This window comes from Syngnathus typhle, linkage group LG12, assembly GCF_033458585.1.
Source record: "Syngnathus typhle isolate RoL2023-S1 ecotype Sweden linkage group LG12, RoL_Styp_1.0, whole genome shotgun sequence".
Lineage (NCBI taxonomy): Eukaryota > Metazoa > Chordata > Actinopteri > Syngnathiformes > Syngnathidae > Syngnathus > Syngnathus typhle.
The window spans coordinates 11,043,489-11,064,930 of NC_083749.1; the positions used below are offsets into that span (position 1 = coordinate 11,043,489).

At 43.5% G+C, this 21,442-nt stretch overlaps 1 protein-coding gene across 4 annotated transcripts in view; it reads left to right on the forward strand.

The window, feature by feature from the left end:
• The window catches only part of tln1 (talin 1), a 95,080-nt gene that overhangs the window by 44,332 nt on the left and 29,306 nt on the right, over nucleotides 1–21,442 (forward strand). For all 4 annotated transcript variants that reach the window (XM_061292488.1, XM_061292486.1, XM_061292487.1 and 1 more), the window contains 13 exons: nucleotides 2,110–2,277; nucleotides 4,206–4,500; nucleotides 6,030–6,196; nucleotides 7,284–7,412; nucleotides 7,958–8,071; nucleotides 8,576–8,689; nucleotides 8,845–8,979; nucleotides 17,132–17,260; nucleotides 17,397–17,499; nucleotides 17,695–17,903; nucleotides 18,208–18,327; nucleotides 18,811–19,008; nucleotides 21,245–21,384. In XM_061292488.1, the coding sequence (XP_061148472.1) occupies nucleotides 2,110–2,277; nucleotides 4,206–4,500; nucleotides 6,030–6,196; nucleotides 7,284–7,412; nucleotides 7,958–8,071; nucleotides 8,576–8,689; nucleotides 8,845–8,979; nucleotides 17,132–17,260; nucleotides 17,397–17,499; nucleotides 17,695–17,903; nucleotides 18,208–18,327; nucleotides 18,811–19,008; nucleotides 21,245–21,384 (2,021 nt within the window). The remainder of the gene's footprint in view (nucleotides 1–2,109; nucleotides 2,278–4,205; nucleotides 4,501–6,029; nucleotides 6,197–7,283; nucleotides 7,413–7,957; nucleotides 8,072–8,575; nucleotides 8,690–8,844; nucleotides 8,980–17,131; nucleotides 17,261–17,396; nucleotides 17,500–17,694; nucleotides 17,904–18,207; nucleotides 18,328–18,810; nucleotides 19,009–21,244; nucleotides 21,385–21,442) is intronic.

Below are 21,442 nucleotides of genomic sequence, written 5' to 3' on the forward strand. Positions count from 1 at the left end.
GCTCAATATATGAGCCAACACACAGTGCTATAGCAAGCACCCTGGATTGCTCTTCCTGTCTCCCCCCTCCTGCTGCCTTCATGGCCTTGCTCGACACTCAGAAACTACTGAAGACAAACAAGATAGACGTTGCTACTCTAAATAAACTATATATCAAATAACTATAACATAAATAACAAGGTTATCGCACCATCTGTCACTCCAAATCATTAAAGCTCCTCTCTGGAAGTCAGTAAATGGAACTCATTTTCAGTGAGGCTCCAATTATTCCACAGCCATAGTGCGCCCTCATGCATTTTAAAGTGAAAATAACATGTGATGTGTTCAACTATACTAGTAAGTAATGTGTTGATGATCAAGTAGAAATTTGTGAATAATTACACATATAAGTCGCTCCTAAGTATAAGTCGCCGCCCCACCCAAACTATGACAAAAACGTGACTTATAGTCAGAAAAATACAGTATTTAATGTTCTAAAGATAACATAATGCGGACTCTGTACCGATCCATTATGGTAAAGAGAGAGCTGAGCCAAAAGGCAAAGCTCTCAATTTACCGGTCGATTTACGCTCCTACCCTCACCTATGGTCACGAGCTATGGGTCGTGACCGAAAGAACGAGATCCCGGATACAAGCGGCCAAAATGAGTTTTCTCCGCAGGATGTCCGGGCTCTCCCTTAGATAGGGTGAGAAGTTCGGTCATCCGGGAGAGACTCGGAGTAGAGTCGCTACTCCTCCACGTTGAGAGGAGCCAGATGAGGTGGCTCGGGCATCTCATCAGGATGCCTCCTGGACGCCTCCCTGGGGAGGTGTTCCGGGCATGTCCCACCGGTAGGAGACCCCGGGGACGACCCATGACGCGCTGGAGAGACTATGTCTCTCAGCTGGCCTGGGAACGCCTTGGGATCCCCCGGGATGAGCTAGATGAAGTGGCTGGGGAGAGGGAAGTCTGGGAGTCCCTCCTGAAGCTGCTGCCCCCGCGACCCGACCCCGGATAAGCAGAAGAAGATGGATGGATGGATGATAAAATATGCACTTATATAGTTTAATATACATGTATTGATACACAAAATATGTATGTATGTTAAAAATGAGAGGGTGACACTACTTTGCGGATTTCCACCTACCGCGGGTTGTCTTGGAACCAATTATCCGCGATGAACGAGGTACTGTATTTTGATTTACTACAGAGAGTCTGGGACAACAATCGTAAATATCATCCAATCGTTCACATGTCCACAATAAATTGGCTAGACTGACTCCTGAGTATATTATACTGTATGTAAAAATAGCCATTACATGTCACTTCATGGTTGGCATTATTATACTCCCTCCGGAGTCAAAATTTTGTGAATTTGCAAAGTAAGGTTTCTGTGGTTGTTTACTACACATATTCACTGTTTTTTTGTTTTGTTTTGTTTTGTTTTTTAACCTCTATTCGTATATGACAGTTTCTAGGTAAAGGATCTTTCAGGGCTACCGGATGGAGAGTGCTCTCTTATTGTCAAATAATGGTAACAAATGTCTGCTAAAGACATTTAACGATGAAATACCAATCAAATCAGTCTATTAATTCATTTGGTGATCCGCGTACAGTACCCATCCTGACAAACTGCGAATCAAAACTGATTTAAACTACAATTGTATGTCTAAGTATTGCTCTATTAAAAGTAACCCATCCCCACACATATTGTGTATTTTCATTCAATCATGTTATCAGTGCTACGGTTTACTCGTTTAAAATGTTATGGACATCACACACTGCCAGTTTGTACAAATATAAAATATATTGTACAAAAATATTTCTGCTTGAATAAAAAATGTGGTTTAGGTAAATTAGATTGTTAATTGAAGCCTTTTTAACTACGAAGATAAAAATAAAATTAAGCCTACATTTCACCATGAAACCTTTTAATCTTAAGAGTCTTCATTGTCGGATGTTACAACATTTCCTGGATAAAGCTTCAGTGTTAAATCAATCACCTATTTCTGAATCGTTTGATTTCCTTCTTTGATTTGTGCAGTTTTAATTTCCAAATTAAATGTCAAGATGTAATAGCAAAACTGCATTCCACTGACTGCTAAATAATGTGTGTTTGCCCTTTGCAGGATATGCTGATGCAGCTGGCTAAAGCTGTGGCTAATGCTGCAGCAGCCCTTGTGCTCAGAGCTAAAAACGTGGCCCAGAAGACAGAGGACTCAATACAGCAGAATAGAGTTATTGCTGCAGCCACCCAGTGTGCTTTGTCCACATCTCAGCTGGTGGCCTGCACGAGAGTGAGTGAGACAACACAACTTGAAAACCACAATAGAGTGTGTCGTTATTGCTCATGGTATAAGTTTAAGAACATCCGCTATTCCTAGTGTCACTGGCTTAGAAATTATAGATATATTTTCACCTCACTTGATTGATGTATTTATTTTGCTGGGAAAATGTAAGGTTAACTCTTCTCCAAGGTCTACGAAAAAATACAGGACTGTCTCAAAAAATTCTTTATATTCTGTAATACAATTAAAAAAACTTGAATCGTCTAATTAACTCAAAACAACTGCAAGGGTTATCCTGAGCCTTGAAAAGCACTCAGCTTGGTTCAGTAAACTAAATCACAAGTATGGGGAAGACTGCTGATATGACTGCTGTCCAGAGGACCATCATTGACACCCTCCATCAGGAGGGTAAGACACAAAAATGAATCTCTCAAAGAGCAAGGTATTCACAGAGTGCAGTTTCAAAGCACATCTACAAAAAGTCTGTTGGAAGGGGGAAATGTGGCAGGAAACGCTGCACAACCAAGAGAGATGACCGCAGCCTTAACAGCATTGTGAAGAAGAGTCTCTTCCAAATTTTGGGGGAGCTTCAAAGACAGTGGACTGAAGCTGGAGTCCAGGTATCAAAAGCCACTGTTCACAGACGTGTCCGGGAAATGGGCTACAATAGCCGTATTCCCATAGTCAAGCCACTTCTGAACTCAAGACAACGGAAGAAGCGTCTGACTTGGGCTATGGAAAAGAAGCACTGGACAGTTGCAGAGTGGTCCAAAGTCCTCTTTTCAGACAAAAGCAAGTTTTGTATTTCATTTGGAAGTCAAGGCGCTAGAGTCTTGAGAAAGGCTGGAGAGGAGCAAAGTCCAAGTTGCTTGAAATCCAGTGTGAAGTTCCCACAGTCAGCGATGGTTTGGGGAGCCATGTCAGCTGCTGGTGTTGATCTACTGTGTTTCATCAAGTCCAGAGTAAACAGCTGTGTACCAAGAGATTTTAGAGCACTACATGCCTCGGTCTGCTGAAAAGCTCTAGTCTATGGAGATGATGATTTCATTTTCCAGCATGATCTGACACCTGCCCACAGTGCCAAAACCACCAGTAAATGGTGTGCTGATGATGGCATTACTGTCCTCGATTGGCCTGCCAATTCCCCTGACCTGAACCCCATAGAGAATTTGTGGGGTATTGTGAAGAAGAAGCTGAAAGACACCAGACCCAACATTGTAAATGAGCTAAAGGCCGCTATTGGGCATCCATAACCCCTCAGCAATGCCACAGGCTGTTTGCCTCCATGCCACGCCGCATTGATGCAGTAATCCATGTAAAAAGGATTCCCAACCAAGTACTGAGTGCATCAATGGACATTTTCAAATGTTTGATTTTGTTTTGCTGTTATAAATGTCTTTTTTTACTTGGTCTGAGAAGATATTCTAATTTTTTGAGATAGGATTTTTTAGTTTTCTTAAGATGTAATTCATACTCGGCAATATTAAAATAATAAAGGGCTTGCAATATTTCAGTTGATTTGTAATGAATCCAGAATGTATGACATTTTTGTTTTTTAATTGCATTACAGAAAATAAAGAACTTTAGCACAATATTCTAATTTTCTGAGACAGTCCTGTATACATTTTACTTCAATATTGGTAAAAGCTAAGAGAAGATCACATTTGCATCCTATCCAGCGGATCCACATGTGTAAATTCTGAAGTCTGCATGAAAAAAAAACATTTAACTTGCATCATGATGATAATTTGAGAGCTGTATAGCTATAATTCTTCTTGATGGTGTTGGTTGCAATACTCAATTTCTTGCTCCGCAACAGCCTAAATAGTTGCTTACAGTTGGTAACCCTGAACAGAGATGATGATAACTTTTATTTGATGGTGGAGTAGGTTGAGTCTTATTCTGCCATGCTTCTTACGCTCCCATCCCTCCTGTAGGTTGTGGCTCCAACCATCAGCTCCCCAGTGTGCCAGGAACAGTTGATTGAGGCAGGCAAGCTAGTGGCCAAGTCAGTGGAAGGTTGTGTGGATGCCTCACAGGGGGCCACAAATGATGAGGGCCTCCTGAAGCAGGTGGGAGTGGCTGCAACAAGCGTCACTCAGGCATTAAACGAGCTACTCCAACATATTAAACAGTACGCTAGTGGAGGCCATCCTATTGGGCGCCACGGAGAAGCCACTGATCGCATTTTGGATGTCACAGAGAACATCTTCAGCTCAATGGGAAATGCCGGTGGGTGTCATGTTTGGGACTAATATAAGCATCTGTTCAACAGAGTACAATTTGTTTGGCTATTCTGTCATGTTTTCAAGACAAAAATATTTTTTTCATTTTATAATTTCAAATTAATCCAGCTAAAACATGAATGGTACACTTATAAATGACGTATTTTACTTGTCGTATATTTTGCTTTGTTTGTCACGACACTGTTACAGATGCTCAGACATAAAAAACTATAAACTACTAGAGAATGATGCATAATTTTGCCCCTATATAGAGTTCAGAAAAACCTAACTAAATTATGAGCATCCAGTTTTTTAAAAGCACAAGATTTGTCTTATACGGTGTTTGTGTTATATTATTTCTTTCTTCTTGAAAAAAGAATGATTCAAACTAGAGATGCACCGATCCGATATCTGGATCGGATATCGGCCCCGATATCAACAAAATAGATGGATCGGGTATCAGAAAATGCAGCCGATCTGTGAGCCGATACTTTCCTTAATCTATTAGGACGCGGGCTACGTCATACGTCAGCAGCATGTGTGCCGCATGCCACGACAGTTTTCTAAACAAACGCAAACATGGAGCGAACTTTCGCTTCTCTTCCCCGGGTTGCTAATGGGACGTCAAACCCTGCGCGTTCGCTTCTCTTCGGGTTGCTAATGGGACGTCAAACCCTGCGCGTTCGCTTCTCTTCGGGTTGCTAATGGGACGTCAAAGGCTGCGCGTTCGCTTCTCTCCCGAATGGGGGGGGGGGGGGAGGGAGGCTAATCGGATGTCAAACGCTGCGTGTTCGCTTCTCTTCTGGGGGGGTGTTAATGGGACGTTAAACGCTTTGTGTGGCGGGCTCCATCTAGTGTGGAAACTGAGAAGCTGAGCTCAAGCTTCTTGTGCGGGCCATATTCAATTATGTTTTCAGAATTTGCTGCGGGCCAATAGAAACTGGACCGTTAGTTTGGACACCCCTAATTTAGAGCAAAGAACTGTGTAGTCTGCCTGATGCCATTGCCTTTGGTCTTTTCTGTTCCACATGTAGAGTTATGTAGCTTGTTAAGTCAACCATAATATCGGATCGGTATCGGGTATCGACCGATACGCGAAGTCACTGCATCGGTATCGGTATCGAAACTGAAAAAGTCGGATCGGTGCATCTCTAATTCAAACCAATTATTACCAATTGCAGGCATAACATGTCACTCTTGAGCGTACCATGTTAACTTCTGACCACAGCTGTCAGTTTGACCCAACTTTGCTGGGCTGGTCCAATTTTTAATCCAGCAGTTTTAAGAGTGTATGCCTACATACAGTTGTGCTCATAAATTTACATGCTGACAGAATTTGTGTAATTTGGACATTTTTGGGGGTAATATGATATTATTTACTTTACTTTTATTAAGGGAGTGGGGTTATTTTATGAATCTACAAAAATAAACAAGCCAGGATGTTTTGGCCTAGCGTTAGGGACTTGTTGGTCCCACTGCATATTAAACCACTGCAGACTTGATCTTTTTATTTTACCATGACATTTTCTTGATCAGGTGAGATGGTTCGCCAGGCTCGTATCCTTGCCCAGGCCACGTCTGATCTGGTCAATGCCATCAAGATGGATGCAGAGGGAGAGTCCGACTTGGAAAACTCAAGAAAACTCCTGTCAGCTGCCAAGCTTCTAGCTGATGCTACTGCCAAGATGGTGGAGGCGGCCAAGGTCCGCATGTATTTTTATAGCATATTTTATGAACCCTAGTTTTTGTGTTACTGAAATGAAGCTGTTTTGAGGGTCCAATCTTGCTCATGCAAGTGAGCAACTGTATACTCAAACCCGTAATGTGTTGGGCCAATGGAAAGTCTGGATTTTACTACCATGACAACAGAGGAATTTAAGTTACCGTATTTTCCAGACTATAAATCGCCCCGGAGTATAAATTGCACCAGCCATAAAATTAAAAAAAAAAGAAGACAAAGACATACGTATATAAGTCGCACTGGAGAATAAATTGCATTTTGGGGGGAAATTTATATTTGATAAAATCCAACACCAAGAACAGACATGTCATCTTGAAAGGCAATTTAAAATGAAAATAGAATAGGCGACAACAGGCTGAAGGTATGGCATGCTAACAATTCATAAACACATAGACAAGGAACTGACGACGTGCCTGACGTAAAATATTAAGAGTTATTCAAATAACAATTGCATAAATAACATGATAACAAGTTTATCGAACCATCCGCATCACTCCAAATCATGAAATCCAATGAAATCTTTATCCTCTGTGTCACTTACAAAGAACCCCGCTAAACCCGGAAGTAGAAGATGCAGCACTTCCTCTTCTACGTGGCTTACGTCAGACTCATCGTCAGTTGCAGTTCCAATTATTCCACAGGCCTAGAGCGCTCTCATGCGGTTTAGTGTGAAAATAACATGTGAAATGATATGATAATGTGTGAATAATTTCACATGAGTCGCTCCTGAATGTAAGGCCAAATTATAAAAAAATATAATATAATAATAATAAAATAATAAAAATAATATAATAAAAATATAAAAGAAAATTTAAAGAAATGCAATTTATAGTCTGGAGAATACGGTACGACATGAGTGGTTTCTACTACATTTGGTAGCAAAGTTTGGAAAAATGCTGAGATTTTTGTGCTCTTAACTGGATAAAAAAATACATGCAAAGGCTAACTCTTAAACATTTATTTAACTGTAAGTGTACTGTTTTTACTGTATATGAATACATTGAAACACAACAGTATAGCATGAAATAACATGTGTGTGTTTCTTTCAGGGTGCTGCAGCAAACCCTGACAGTGAGGAGCAGCAGCAGAGATTGCGAGAAGCAGCAGAAGGTCTTCGCATGGCAACAAATGCCGCGGCACAGAATGCCATCAAAAAACGTTTGGTCAACAAGCTTGAAGTTAGTCAAACTCAAAGAAAATATATTGGTTTTCATGTCACTTACTGGTCAAATCACTAACCCAGAATTATCAGATTGCAATTGGATGCAAAGATGAATAAAGCCACAAAAAAAACTACTATCAAGTAACACAATTACAGTTTGCCCACATGCGTTGGATGCAAGCATTTAAAAAAAAGAAGGGGGTTCCTTATCTCACTCTGCATTTCCTAATATACTGCCCCTAATACTTAGGAAATTATTAACTCTTCTATTACTTTTTTGGTTGGTTGTTCAACGCAATCATGCTTTTATATGTAATTAAATAGACAAGCTTTAATTTGAAAGCGTATGCATGATCAAACAAATTTATTGATCTGACTTACAATTCTATGCATCCAACTGTTTGTGGAAGGCCTACTTACTCCAATACTGTATATTCAATGGCAAAAAATGACCCAAGATAAAATGCACTTGTCCGCCGTACTATTTTGTACTGCTTGCAACTCAGAGTAATGGTAGATACTTGAATAAAGCTGCAAAAATATTTATCTGTTTCCTATTAGAATGCTGCAAGGCAAGCAGCTGCAGCAGCTACTCAGACAATAGCTGCAGCCCAGCATGCTGCCTCATCCAACAAAATCCAAGCTGCCCAGCAGCAGCTAGTCCAAAGCTGCAAGGTAAATGCATATCATAATATTATATAATAATGTGCTATACTATACAGCTTTTTTCCTCATAGTCAGTTCTCATTTAGCACAAATTAATACTGTCAGCTACTCTAACCAGTGGCCGAGCACATGCCTCTAATCTCAAAACTCCACATAGTGCCCATGCGTGAGAGGTTGTGTTGATTGTTTCTATGGTGTGAAAGTAATAAGCATTCATTCTCATATATTTAATTGTGATGAAAAAGTATTTCATTTTCTGTGAGCAGCTCACTAGTTTCAACTCTTACTCATATAGGTGGTCATGTAGGGTGGCATACTTACAAGTACTTAAGTGTAATGCAACAAAGTGGAAACAACTGTAAAACAAAACTAATTATTTGCATCACAGAATCACATTTGTCAAAACCTTCCCATAGTTGTCAGGGTGGTCAATGAGCGACCACTATTTGCTGGCACGTTGCACTGCCCCTGTACAAGTTTCTTAAAGTCTTATTGTGCAAGTGTGTCTTTCAGGTGGTTGCAGAGCAGATTCCTCAGTTGGTTCAAGGAGTCCGAGGCAGCCAGTCTCAACCTGACAGCCCCAGTGCTCAATTGGCCCTCATTAGTGCAAGTCATAACTTCCTGCAGGTAACACACAACACACGCAGAAAACAAAATGAACACAATGTTGTTGCAGAGCAGGTAAGAGCTCAGTGGCCCTTTATTCCAGTGATTGCCTCCCGTTAACACAGCCAGGACAGCATAATAACTTCAAACTTAAATGATAATGGTTTCTGTTTCAGCCTGGTGCAAAGATGGTCACAGCCTCCAAAGCCACAGTTCCCACTATTAGTGACCAGGCATCTGCTATGCAGCTCAGCCAGTGTGCAAAGAACCTGGCAAGTGCTTTGGCTGAACTACGCACTGCTTCACAGAAGGTACCACACATCGATCGACAGTTTCTTTTTTTTTTTATAGCAAATATATTATATATATTTTATATTAAATATATTTATAGTAGGGGTGTAAATCGCGGGTTTTGTCACGATACGATATCATATCGATACAAAGAAACACGATACGATATTTGCCCATATCTTAAAGCCTGCTGTGATTCATTCACGATACATCACGATATAGTGCTCTACGATCGATATAGAACAATATCCTGATTTATAACGAGTCATACGCAAAATCAACAAGGTACTGCAAACTCTTTATTTCGGAAATTACAAGAGTATTGTAGTATACAAAGTGCTTATTTTAACACTGAACTTTCCTAATTCCTATATGTTTTCTCATATAAGTAAAGAAAAATGAATATTCTTTCTTTTTTTGTAATACCATTAACTTTAAAGATCATTAATGAACTATTTAATTACAAAACAAAAATAAGTTCTGTATAATGAATGTAGTAAACATTACACCGCAAATTTCCTCGTCTTCTTGGACACTAGCCATAGCAGCAGCCCAGGAGCCGCGTAGTTGTCAGCTCCCCTTTCACGTGCCTGTTCTGCTCACAACCCAACACGCCGCGCACTGCTCCCGGAAAGAGGAAGCAAGCAACAATGAACTGGATTTCAAAATAAAGTCGCGTCTAATGTCCGAGGTAAAAAACGGGCGATATAGATCGATGTTTACGTTTAGTAGCATTGATGCCAACAAATCGTAGAGCATTATATCGATTAATCGATGTGTATCGATGAATCGTTACACCCCTAATTTATAGCCATCACATTGCCCTAAATTCTGATTTTCCCAAATGTTTGCATGTGAAGTAACAGAACTTGATGAACTAATGTGGAAAGTGAATCGACACATAAAATGCATAATAAAGAAGAAAAAACATATATAAGTCGCACCAGAGTACAAATCGCATTTTTTGGGGAACTTAGTTGATGAGATACAACACCAAGAACAGACATGAATAGGCAACAACAGGCTAAACGATACAGTATCCTAACGTTACAGAAACACAAACGAGAAACTGGGAATGTGCCTAGCGTAACATATTAACAGTTGTTCAAATAACTGTAACATAAATAACGAGTGTATCAAACCATCCGTGTCATTCGGTGGTCGACTTTGCGTCTATGAATCCTGTGTCTGAAACGTTTGCTTTTTGTTTTTAATGTGATTTAAAATGTTCTTGGATGTAGTGATGTCACAAATTACAGCAAATCAAAATGCAATTACGTTTCTATGTGTGCTTAAAGTGTATTTGCGGATTTTAAGATGTTGAGCCTAAGTCATCTCCCAAGCCATACATTCAAGGTCTATTCCTCGGAAGGCAAAGTCGTCCATGCATTCATAGCCACGGTTGCATGGCGGTTAGCGAGCTACAGCACACTCATGTATGTCTGATTATTACGCATTACTCTACTCTCCTTGAGTCGTCACCTTATCGTGGTGGAGGGGTTTGCGTGCCCCTGTGATCCTAGGAGCCATGTTGTCTGGGGCTTCATGCCCCTGGTAGGGTCACCCATGGCAAACGGGTCCTAGGTGAGGGGCCAGACAAAGCACGGCTCACAGTACCCCTTATGATGAAAACTATTATTGAATTACGTTTTCCCTCGCCCGGACGCGGGTCACCGGGGCCCCCCTCTGGAGCCAGGCCTGGAGGCGGGGCTCGAAGGCGAGCGTCTGGTGGCCGGGCCTTCGCCCATGGGGCCCGGCCGGGCTCAGCCCGAAAAGGAAACGTGGGTTCCCCTTCCCATGGGCTCACCACCTGTGGGAGGGGCCAAAGGGGTCGGGTGCATTGCAAGCTGGGCGGCGGCCAAAGGCAGGGACCTTGGCGGTCTGATCCCCGGCTGCAGAAGCTGGCTCTTGGGACATGGAATGTCACCTCTCTGGCTGGAAAGGAACCCGAGCTGGTGTGCGAGGCAGAAAAGTTCCGACTAGATATAGTCGGACTTGCCTCCACGCACAGTTTGGGTTCCGGTACAAGCCCTCTCGAGAGGGGCTGGACTCTCTTCCACTCTGGAGTTGCCCACGGTGAGAGGCGTCGAGCAGGTGTGGGTATACTTATTGCCCCCCGGCTGGGCGCCTGCACATTGGGGTTCACCCCGGTGAACGAGAGGGTAGCCTCCCTCCGCCTTCGGGTGGGGGGACGGGTCCTGACTGTTGTTTGTGTCTATGCACCAAACGGCAGTTCAGAGTACCCACCCTTTTTGGAGTCCCTGGAGGAGGTGCTGGAGAGCGCTCCTTCTGGGGACTCCATCGTTCTACTGGGTGACTTCAATGCTCACGTGGGCAATGACAGTGAGACCTGGAAGGGCGTGATTGGGAGGAACGGCCCCCCCAATCTGAACCCGAGCGGTGTTCTATTATTGGACTTCTGTGCTCGACACAGATTTTCTATAATGAACACCATGTTCAAGCATAAGGGTGTCCATGTGTGCACTTGGCACCAGGACACCCTAGGCCGCAGTTCGATGATCGACTTTGTAGTCGTGTCATCGGATTTGCGGCCGCATGTTTTGGACACTCGGGCGAAGAGAGGGGCGGAGCTGTCAACTGATCACCACCTGGTGGTGAGTTGGCTCCGATGGTGGGGGAAGATGCCGGTCCGACCTGGCAGACCCAAACGTTCTGTGAGGGTCTGCTGGGAACGTCTGGCGGAATCCCCTGTCAGGAAGGGCTTCAACTCCCACCTCCGGCAGAACTTTTCCCAGGTCCCGGGGGAGGCGGGGGACATTGAGTCCGAGTGGACCTTGTTCCGCGCCTCCATTGTTGAGGCGGCCGACCGGAGCTGCGGCCGTAAGGTCATTGGTGCCTGTCGTGGCGGCAATCCCCGAACCCGCTGGTGGACACCAGCGGTAAGGGATGCCGTCAAGCTGAAGAAGGAGTCCTATCGGGCCGTTTTGGCCTGCGGGACTCCCGAGGCAGCTGACAGGTACCGGATGGCCAAGCGGAACGCGGCTTCGGCGGTTGCTGAGGCAAAAACCCGGGCGTGGGAGGAGTTTGGCGAGGCCATGGAGAATGACTTCCGGACGGCTTCGAGGAAATTCTGGTCCACCATCCGGCATCTCAGGAGGGGGAAGCAGTGCAACGTCAACACTGTTTACAGTGGAGATGGCGTGTTGCTGACCTCGACTCGGGACGTCGTGTGTCGGTGGGGAGAATACTTCGAAGACCTCCTCAATTCCACCGACACGCCTTCCATTGTGGAGGCAGGGCCTGGGGACTCTGAGGCGGACTCTCCAATCTCTGGGGTTGAAGTCACTGAAGTAGTTAAAAAACTCCTCGGTGGCAAGGCCCCGGGGGTGGATGAGATCCGCCCAGATTTCTTAAAGGCTCTGGATGTTGTGGGGCTGTCATGGCTGACACGTCTCTACAGCATCGCGTGGACATCGGGGACAGTGCCTCTGGATTGGCAGACTGGGGTGGTGGTTCCCCTATTTAAGAAGGGGGACCGGAGGGTGTGTTCCAATTACAGGGGAATTACACTCCTCAGCCTCCCTGGTAAGGTCTATTCAGGGGTGCTGGAGAGGAGGGTCCGTCGGGAGGTCGAACCTCGGATTCAGGAAGAACAGTGTGGCTTTCGTCCTGGCCGTGGAACAGTGGACCAGCTCTTCACCCTCAGCAGGATCCTCGAGGGTGCATGGGAGTTCGCCCAACCAGTCCACATGTGTTTTGTGGACTTGGAGAAGGCGTTCGACCGTGTCCCTCGGGAGGTCCTGTGGGGGGTGCTTCGGGAGTACGGGGTACCGAGCCAACTGATAAGGGCGGTTCGGTCCCTGTATCACCGATGCCAGAGTTTGGTCCGCATTTCCGGCAGTAAGTCGGATTCGTTTCCAGTGAGGGTTGGACTCCGCCAAGGCTGCCCTTTGTCACCGATTCTGTTTATAATTTTTATGGACAGAATTTCTAGGCGCAGCCGAGGCGTTGAGGGTGTCCGGTTTGGGGACCTCAGCATCGCGTCTCTGCTTTTTGCAGACGACGTGGTGCTGTTGGCTTCTTCAGGCCGTGATCTCCAGCTCTCACTGGAGCGGTTCGCAGCCGAGTGTGAAGCGGTCGGGATGAGGGTCAGCACCTCCAAATCCGAGTCCATGGTCCTCGATCGGAAAAGGGTGGAATGCCCTCTCCGGATCGGGGATGAGGTCCTGCCCCAAGTGGAGGAGTTTAAGTATCTTGGGGTCTTGTTCACGAGTGAGGGGAGGATGGAGCGCGAGATCGACAGGCGGATCGGTGCAGCGTCGGCAGTAATGCGGACTCTGTACCGGTCCGTCGTGGTAAAGAGAGAGCTGAGCCAAAAGGCAAAGCTCTCAATTTACCGGTCGATTTACGCTCCTACCCTCACCTATGGTCACGAGCTATGGGTCGTGACCGAAAGAACGAGATCCCGGATACAAGCGGCCGAAATGAGCAGTCGGAGAAATCAACGCCAAAAAAAAAAAAAAAAATTTGTACCCATGTATATTGCGCACCCCAGATTTTAGGACAATAAATTAGTTAAATTTTGCGCACTATACACGGAAAAAAACGGTATATATCAAACTATAATATAAACAACAATTTTATCGACCCATCCGTGTAACTCCAAATCAATAAATCCATCGAAATCTTCGTCCTTTGTGTAAACACTGGTGCTTCTAACTCCGGAAGTGTGTGCGGGGCGCCGCTGACGTCAGTTGCAATTCAACTTATTCCACAGGCCCATATAACTATACAGGACTGTCTCAGAAAATTAGAATATTGTGATAAAGTTCTTTATTTTCTGTAATGCAATTAAAAAACCAAAAATGTCATACATTCTGGATTCATTACAAATCAACTGAAATACTGCAAGCCTTTTATTATTTTAATATTGCTGATTATGGCATACAGCTTAAGAAAACTCAAATATCCTATCTCAACCTATTAGAATATCATGAAAAAGTATACTAGGGTATTCAACTAATCACTTGAATCGTCTAATTAACTCAAAACACCTGCAAGGGTTTCCTGAGCCTTGAAAAACACTCAGCTTGCTTAAGTAAACTAAATCACAAGTATGGCGAAGACTGCTGATTTGAATGCTGTCCAAACGACCATCACTGACACCCTCCATCAGGAGGGTAACACAAAAAGAAATTTCTCAAAGAGCAAGCTGTTCACAGAGTGCAGTTTCAAAGCACATCCACAAAAAGTCTGTTGGAAGGGGGAAATGTGGCAGGAAACGCCGCACAACCAAGAGAGATGACCGCAGCCTTAACAGCATTGTGAAGAAGAGTCGCTTCCAGAATTTGGGGGAGCTTCAAAGACAGTGGACTGAAGCTGGAGTCCAGGTATCAAAAGCCCTTGTTCACAGACGTGCCCGGGAAATGGGCTACAATAGCCGTATTCCCATGGTCAAGCCACTGCTGAACTCAAGTCAACGGAAGAAGTGTCTGACGGGCTATGGAAAAGAAGCACTGGACAGTTGCAGAGTGGTCCAAAGTCCTCTTTTCAGACAAAAGCAGATTTTGTATTTAATTTGGAAGTCAAGGCGCCAGAGTTTGGAGAAAGGCTGGATAGGAGCAAACTCCAAGTTGCTTGAAATCCAGTGTGAAGTTCCCACAGTCAGCGATGGTTTGGGGAGCCATCTCAGCTGCTGGTTTTGGTCCACTGTATCTCATCAAGTCCAGAGTAAATGCAGATTTTAGAGCACTAAATGCTTCCGTCTGCTGAAAAGCTCTATGGAGATGATGATTTCATTTTCCAGCATGATCGGGCACCTGCCCATAGTGCCAAAACCACCAGTAAATGGTGTACTGACCAAGGCATTACTGTCCTCGATTGGCCTGCCAATTCCCCTGACTTGAACCCCATAGAGAATTTGTGGGGTATTGTGAAGAAGAAGCCGAAAGACACCAGACCCAACAATGCAAATGAGCTAAAGGCCGATATTGAAGCATCCTGGGCATCCATAACACCTCAGCAATGCCTCCATGCCACCCCTGCATTGGTTGCAGTAATCCGCGCAAAAGGATTCCCAACCAAGTACTGAGTGCATTAATGGACATTTTCAAATGTTTGATTTTGTTTTGCTGTTATAAATCTTTTTTTTTTTTTTACTTGATCTGAGAAAATATTCTAATATTTTGAGATAGGATATTTGAGTTTTCTTAAGCTGCGTGCCATAATCAGCAATATTAAAATAATAAAAGGCTTGCAATATTTCAGTTGATTTGTAATGAATCCAGAATGTATGACAATTTTGTTTTTTTTAATTGCATTACAGAAAAGAAAGAGCTTTATCAAAATATTCAAATTTTCTGAGACAGTCCTGTATATAAACTATACTGTATATCAAACAGTGACGTGCGGTGAGGTTCATGACTGGGGAGGCACTGACAAGAGCTCAATATATGAGCCAACACACAGTGCTATAGCAAGCACCCTGGATTGCTCTTCCTGTCTCCCCCCTCCTGCTGCCTTCATGGCCTTGCTCGACACTCAGAAACTACTGAAGACAAACAAGATAGACGTTGCTACTCTAAATAAACTATATATCAAATAACTATAACATAAATAACAAGGTTATCGCACCATCTGTCACTCCAAATCATTAAAGCTCCTCTCTGGAAGTCAGTAAATGGAACTCATTTTCAGTGAGGCTCCAATTATTCCACAGCCATAGTGCGCCCTCATGCATTTTAAAGTGAAAATAACATGTGATGTGTTCAACTATACTAGTAAGTAATGTGTTGATGATCAAGTAGAAATTTGTGAATAATTACACATATAAGTCGCTCCTAAGTATAAGTCGCCGCCCCACCCAAACTATGACAAAAACGTGACTTATAGTCAGAAAAATACAGTATTTAATGTTCTAAAGATAACATAATGCGGACTCTGTACCGATCCATTATGGTAAAGAGAGAGCTGAGCCAAAAGGCAAAGCTCTCAATTTACCGGTCGATTTACGCTCCTACCCTCACCTATGGTCACGAGCTATGGGTCGTGACCGAAAGAACGAGATCCCGGATACAAGCGGCCAAAATGAGTTTTCTCCGCAGGATGTCCGGGCTCTCCCTTAGATAGGGTGAGAAGTTCGGTCATCCGGGAGAGACTCGGAGTAGAGTCGCTACTCCTCCACGTTGAGAGGAGCCAGATGAGGTGGCTCGGGCATCTCATCAGGATGCCTCCTGGACGCCTCCCTGGGGAGGTGTTCCGGGCATGTCCCACCGGTAGGAGACCCCGGGGACGACCCATGACGCGCTGGAGAGACTATGTCTCTCAGCTGGCCTGGGAACGCCTTGGGATCCCCCGGGATGAGCTAGATGAAGTGGCTGGGGAGAGGGAAGTCTGGGAGTCCCTCCTGAAGCTGCTGCCCCCGCGACCCGACCCCGGATAAGCGGAAGAAGATGGATGGATGGATGGATGGATGGATGGATGGATGGATGGATGGATGGATGGATGGATGGATGGATGGATGGATCTACTAAAGAACAAAAATATACGTCAAGTCCAATTCATTTATATAGCCCTAATCACAAAAATAGAATATTATATATCCTGCTCTTTTTTTTGTGCCCAAGTACTCTCAGCAAACAACCCGCATCTTCCCTTACAGTTACTCTTATTTTTTTATTGTTCAATAAAAAGTGATCAAGTACAATACGCTGTGAATTCTGCCCCAAAAGCCTCTACAGGTTTGGTCAGAGCTGCCATTTGCGATGGTTTGGTCCAAGTCAGGTTTGGCTGCATTGCATGGTGTGTGACGGGCTTAAAGCGCAAAGCCGTATTTTAATGAGTGCCCTCCACCGCTTTTGCATCTGCTGCCATTAGCACATAGTCTGTTGCAACATGCAATTTGAGGTAAACTTTTTTTGGGCTCTCAGTGTTAGCGTTAATCCGCAATTTAGTAGAGTAGAATATGAAATCAAACACCTTTGGTAGGGAGAATATACAACTAAGCACCTGCTATTTGGGATCCTAAAATAACAAGTCCTCAGTGTAGCATTAATTGTCACATCGCATAATTGTTTAGCTTAATTTTTTAACTGATATTTCCATCTGTTTTAAAACTAAGCTTTCCCTTGCGGATCTTAAAAAGGTAAAAGTTCCGATGTAATATTGACAGACTGCATTTTTTAGGATTTTTGCGTATGTTCCCATGTGCAGGCCCAAGAGGCGTGTGGCCCACTGGAGATAGACAATGCTCTGTCAGTTGTGAGACGTCTGGAGAAGGATATTCAGGATGCCAAAGCGTCAGCTGATGAAGGCAAACTCAAGCCCCTACCGGGCGAGAATGTAAGTGATGCATATACTGGGATGGGTCAAGACATATGCACATACGTGTTTGTTTGTTTGTTTGTTTTTTTGCCCGAGTAAATTACATCAGTCAAAGACATGCATCAATAACAATTTCAACTTCTCTGCATTACAGCTTGAGAAATGCTCCCAGGACCTCGGTACCAGTACTAAGGCAGTAAGCTCAGCCATAGCCCAATTGCTAAGCGAGGCCACTCAGGGCAATGAGAACTATACAGGTGTGTTTCAACCCTTTTCGCTCATTAGCATCCCATTTGCCGGATAGTTCCGTCCATAGTCAAAAAAGCAAGATCTATGTTATGCTGTTAAACACATGTGAATTAACTTAAAACAAGCATTGTTTAGAAACGGTTTAATTGTTGGATTATTTTAGTGTGGATACGGTCATCTTGATATAGCTGTGCTTTTTAAAGGTATGGCTGCCAGAGATGTAGCCCAGGCTCTGAAGTCCTTGGCCTCAGCAGCAAGAGGAGTTGCTGCCACCACAGACGACGCAGGAGCACGTGCTGCTCTGCTGGACTGTGCCAGTGATGTCATGGATAAGTCAGGCAACTTAATTGAGGAGACAAAGAAGGCCATTGCCAAACCAGGAGATGCAGAGAGTCAGCAAAGGCTGGCCCAGGTTAGACAAAAACTGACAATTAGACAACCATTCAGTTTTGATAACAAATTTGGCAATTTGGTCATATTCATTCTTTTATATAATTTTATTCTTATTCTTTTTTTATTCTATTCACTTATTTATTTTTTTATTCTAATTATGGTGATTAAAAATACAAAATATCATATATAAATACTATGCTTTGTTATCCATGTTTTGGGCATTGTGAGTTTTTTAGCTGTTTTTGTCTAAGGTTAAGTTCAAATGTTTTGAGTTTGTCAGTCACTCAGTATGTGAGTATTTGTGTGTTTCCTTATGAATGTAGGTGGCTAAAGCAGTGTCTCAGGCCTTGAACAGATGTGTGAACTGCCTTCCTGGCCAGAGAGACGTGGACAACGCCATTCGTACAGTGGGTGAAGCCAGCAAATGTCTACTGGCTGATTCTGTAAGTGCAATCAACAGTGTGAATTGCATTGCTTCTGGTGATTTGTAATTGATCTAGTGGTTTTGATTTCTTGTCTGTAGTGTACTTTATACATCATTTCATGTCAGACCCATATACAGTATTTTTAGTCAACAGAAAAAAGCAATAGAATCTTATCCAATTGAGACACGAGCACCTCAACTTTGTTCAGTGAAGTTCTGCATGTTCTGGGTTCATTTATGACCACCCGGATGATTTATTGTTGCACTCTTGAACTGATTTGGGCTTTAAAACCTTTCTTGGGGATTTTCTCCATTTCTGCATAAAGGCTTTGAATATGGTCTCAACACTCACATTGCGGGTGTTGCAAATGATTTTGGTACACTTAGAATACTTACTGTGTGACCACATACCAGGGCAGACAACTAATAATTTGTACCAACACAATATTGTTTTTAAGTTGAATGTTTTACTCGGAACTGTCGTTGCTCTTCTCCTTCCTAGTTCCCATCCAGTGGAAGGAGTTTCCAGGAGGTTCAAGCTCAGCTTAATCAAGTGGCAGCCAATCTAAACCAGTCAGCCAATGAGGTTGTCCAGGCGTCTCGAGCAACCACCCAAGACGTGGCCAGAGCCACCGGCAAGTTCGGACAGGATTTCAGCAACTTCCTAGAGGCTGGCATTGACATGGCAGGAACATCACAAGTCAGTATGATGAGCCTCTTCAGTCCAACAGCCATTGTTAGTTTAGTTAGTTTATTGTTTAGCACATATTATTATATCAATAACTGTGCAAGGAGGGAGACGAAGCGTGTAAAGAGCCAATTCCAACCCTTAATGCTGAGTGCCAAGCAGGGAGGCAATGGGTCCCATTTTTACAGTCTTTGGTATGACCCGGCCGGGGTTTGAACCCACAACCTTCCAGTCTCAGGGCGGACACTCTAACCACTAGGCCACTGAGCTGGTCATATTGTCTAAGGTTAACTTCAAATGTTTAACCAGGTCATATTGTATTCTTGCTTAATTTGCACTTTAGAAGTGTACAGTAACAATAGTAGTTTCAGATGAGTACCAAGTAGCTACTTGTGAATATGTACTTAGACACAGCTGAGATAATTGCATGCATATGGTACAATGTCAACACCGAAGTGACAAGGGTGTGAACTAGGGGTGTAACGATTTATCGATACACATCGATTAATCGATATAATGCTCTACGATTTATTGGCATCGATGCTAAACGTAAACATCGATTTATATCGCCGTGTTTGACCTCGGACATCAGACGCGACTTTATTTTGAAATCCAGTTCATTGTTGCTTGCTTCCTATTTCCGGGAGCAGTGCGCGGCGTTGTTGTGTTGTGAGCAGAGCAGGCACGTGAAAGGGGAGTCGACAACTAGTACGCGGCTCCTGGGCTGGTGCTATGGCTAGTGTCCAAAAAGCCGAGGAAATTTGCTCCCCTAATGTTAATAAATACTGTGATAAAACAACAAAATTGAAATAACTGCATTAACGATCAAAGTGAAGTCTAACTGTAACTGTAGTCTTGAAACAAATCTGAATAAGGAAAAAATTGGAATAAAATGATGCAAGCAGCTACCCCTATTGTTGGGGAGCTTGAGCCATAACTCGGATGGTTATGCTCTTTTCGCCCGCGGGTGTCGGTCAGAACACAGGAGGGAAGACGTGGTTCAGTTTTGATTGCTTTAGTGAATTATTGGCAAAAAAATAACAGGCACTGTGGCTCATACAGTCAAACTGGCAAAAGGGTAAATGTGATTCTTGTGTGTGTGATTATTGCATGAAGCCTGTGACGGGTGTGTGTGTGTGTGTGTGCGTGTGCGTGCGTGTGCGTGCGCGTGGTTATGCAACAGACAGAAATACAGCACGGAAGTCAACGCTCAACTTCTGACGTCACACAACACTAGTAGACGGCACACATTACATAACTAATTGCGCGTAACAGTTCCGCTATACTAAATAACCATAAATGAAATACTGTCGGCAACACACCAAACATAAGTCATCAAGACAACAAAATACATTTGCTGGCGACTGTTAGTCGCCGTGCCGCTGCGTAACGGCTACTTGTACGATGCAAAGCAAATTTAAAGGAGCACCCTGAAGCTGTCAATCAAACGGTGTGCACACAAAGCAAACTGCGATAAGACAAACGGCACAACAGTGGACAGTAGTAACACTGAAATGTATATACCCACTTTGTGTCAAACATAAGTCATTGAGACAACAAAATACATTTGCTGGCGACCGTTAGTCGCTGTGCCGCTGCGTAACGGCTACTCGTACAATGCGAGGCAAATTTAAAGGAGCACGCCGGACCTGTCAATCAAATGGCGTGCCCACGAAGCAAACCGCGATCGGACAAACGGCACAACAGTGGACAGTAGTAACAATGAAATGTATATACTCACTTTGTGTCAAAGGCGTACACGATACCAGCAACCTTTAACTTCCCGGTGCGCACAAGTGAATGGGTATAATGTGTAGGCCCCGAATGTAACACGACCCCCACTTTTGCAGTCTTATTTCAATGCAAAAAACATTATCTTATATTCGGGCCAATACGCCATATGATTTTTATCCATATTGATATCCATATCCATTTTTGCCATATGGCCTTATTTAATTCAATCTGAGGATAACTAATTCAATGAGGTGTTTTTCTTCTCTTTGGACCACAATCTACATGTTATCACATGAGTGCAAACAATTTGAAGATTTGTGGCCTTAAAATTTGCAATTTAAATTGAGCCTGATAAACCTTGATCCAGACACTGTAGATATGTCTCCAGATTGACCAACAACTTTTCATCATAAGATAATATATGAAAAAATGCTAAAGATTTCATGCAGAATTCATTAAATCTGTGTTGTATGTAAAAATTGTGAAAGTCTTCTCCTTCCTTTGCTTTCTCCAGTCTAAAGAGGACAAGATACAAGTGGTGTCCAACCTGAAGACTATCTCAATGTCATCGAGCAAACTACTGCTTTCAGCCAAAGCACTATCTACTGACCCTAACTCCCCCAACCTCAAGAACCAGCTAGCAGCTGCCGCTCGGTACCATTTCTTTTCGTCTTTTTGTTTTAAAAAATCAATTTTTACTGCATATACAGTT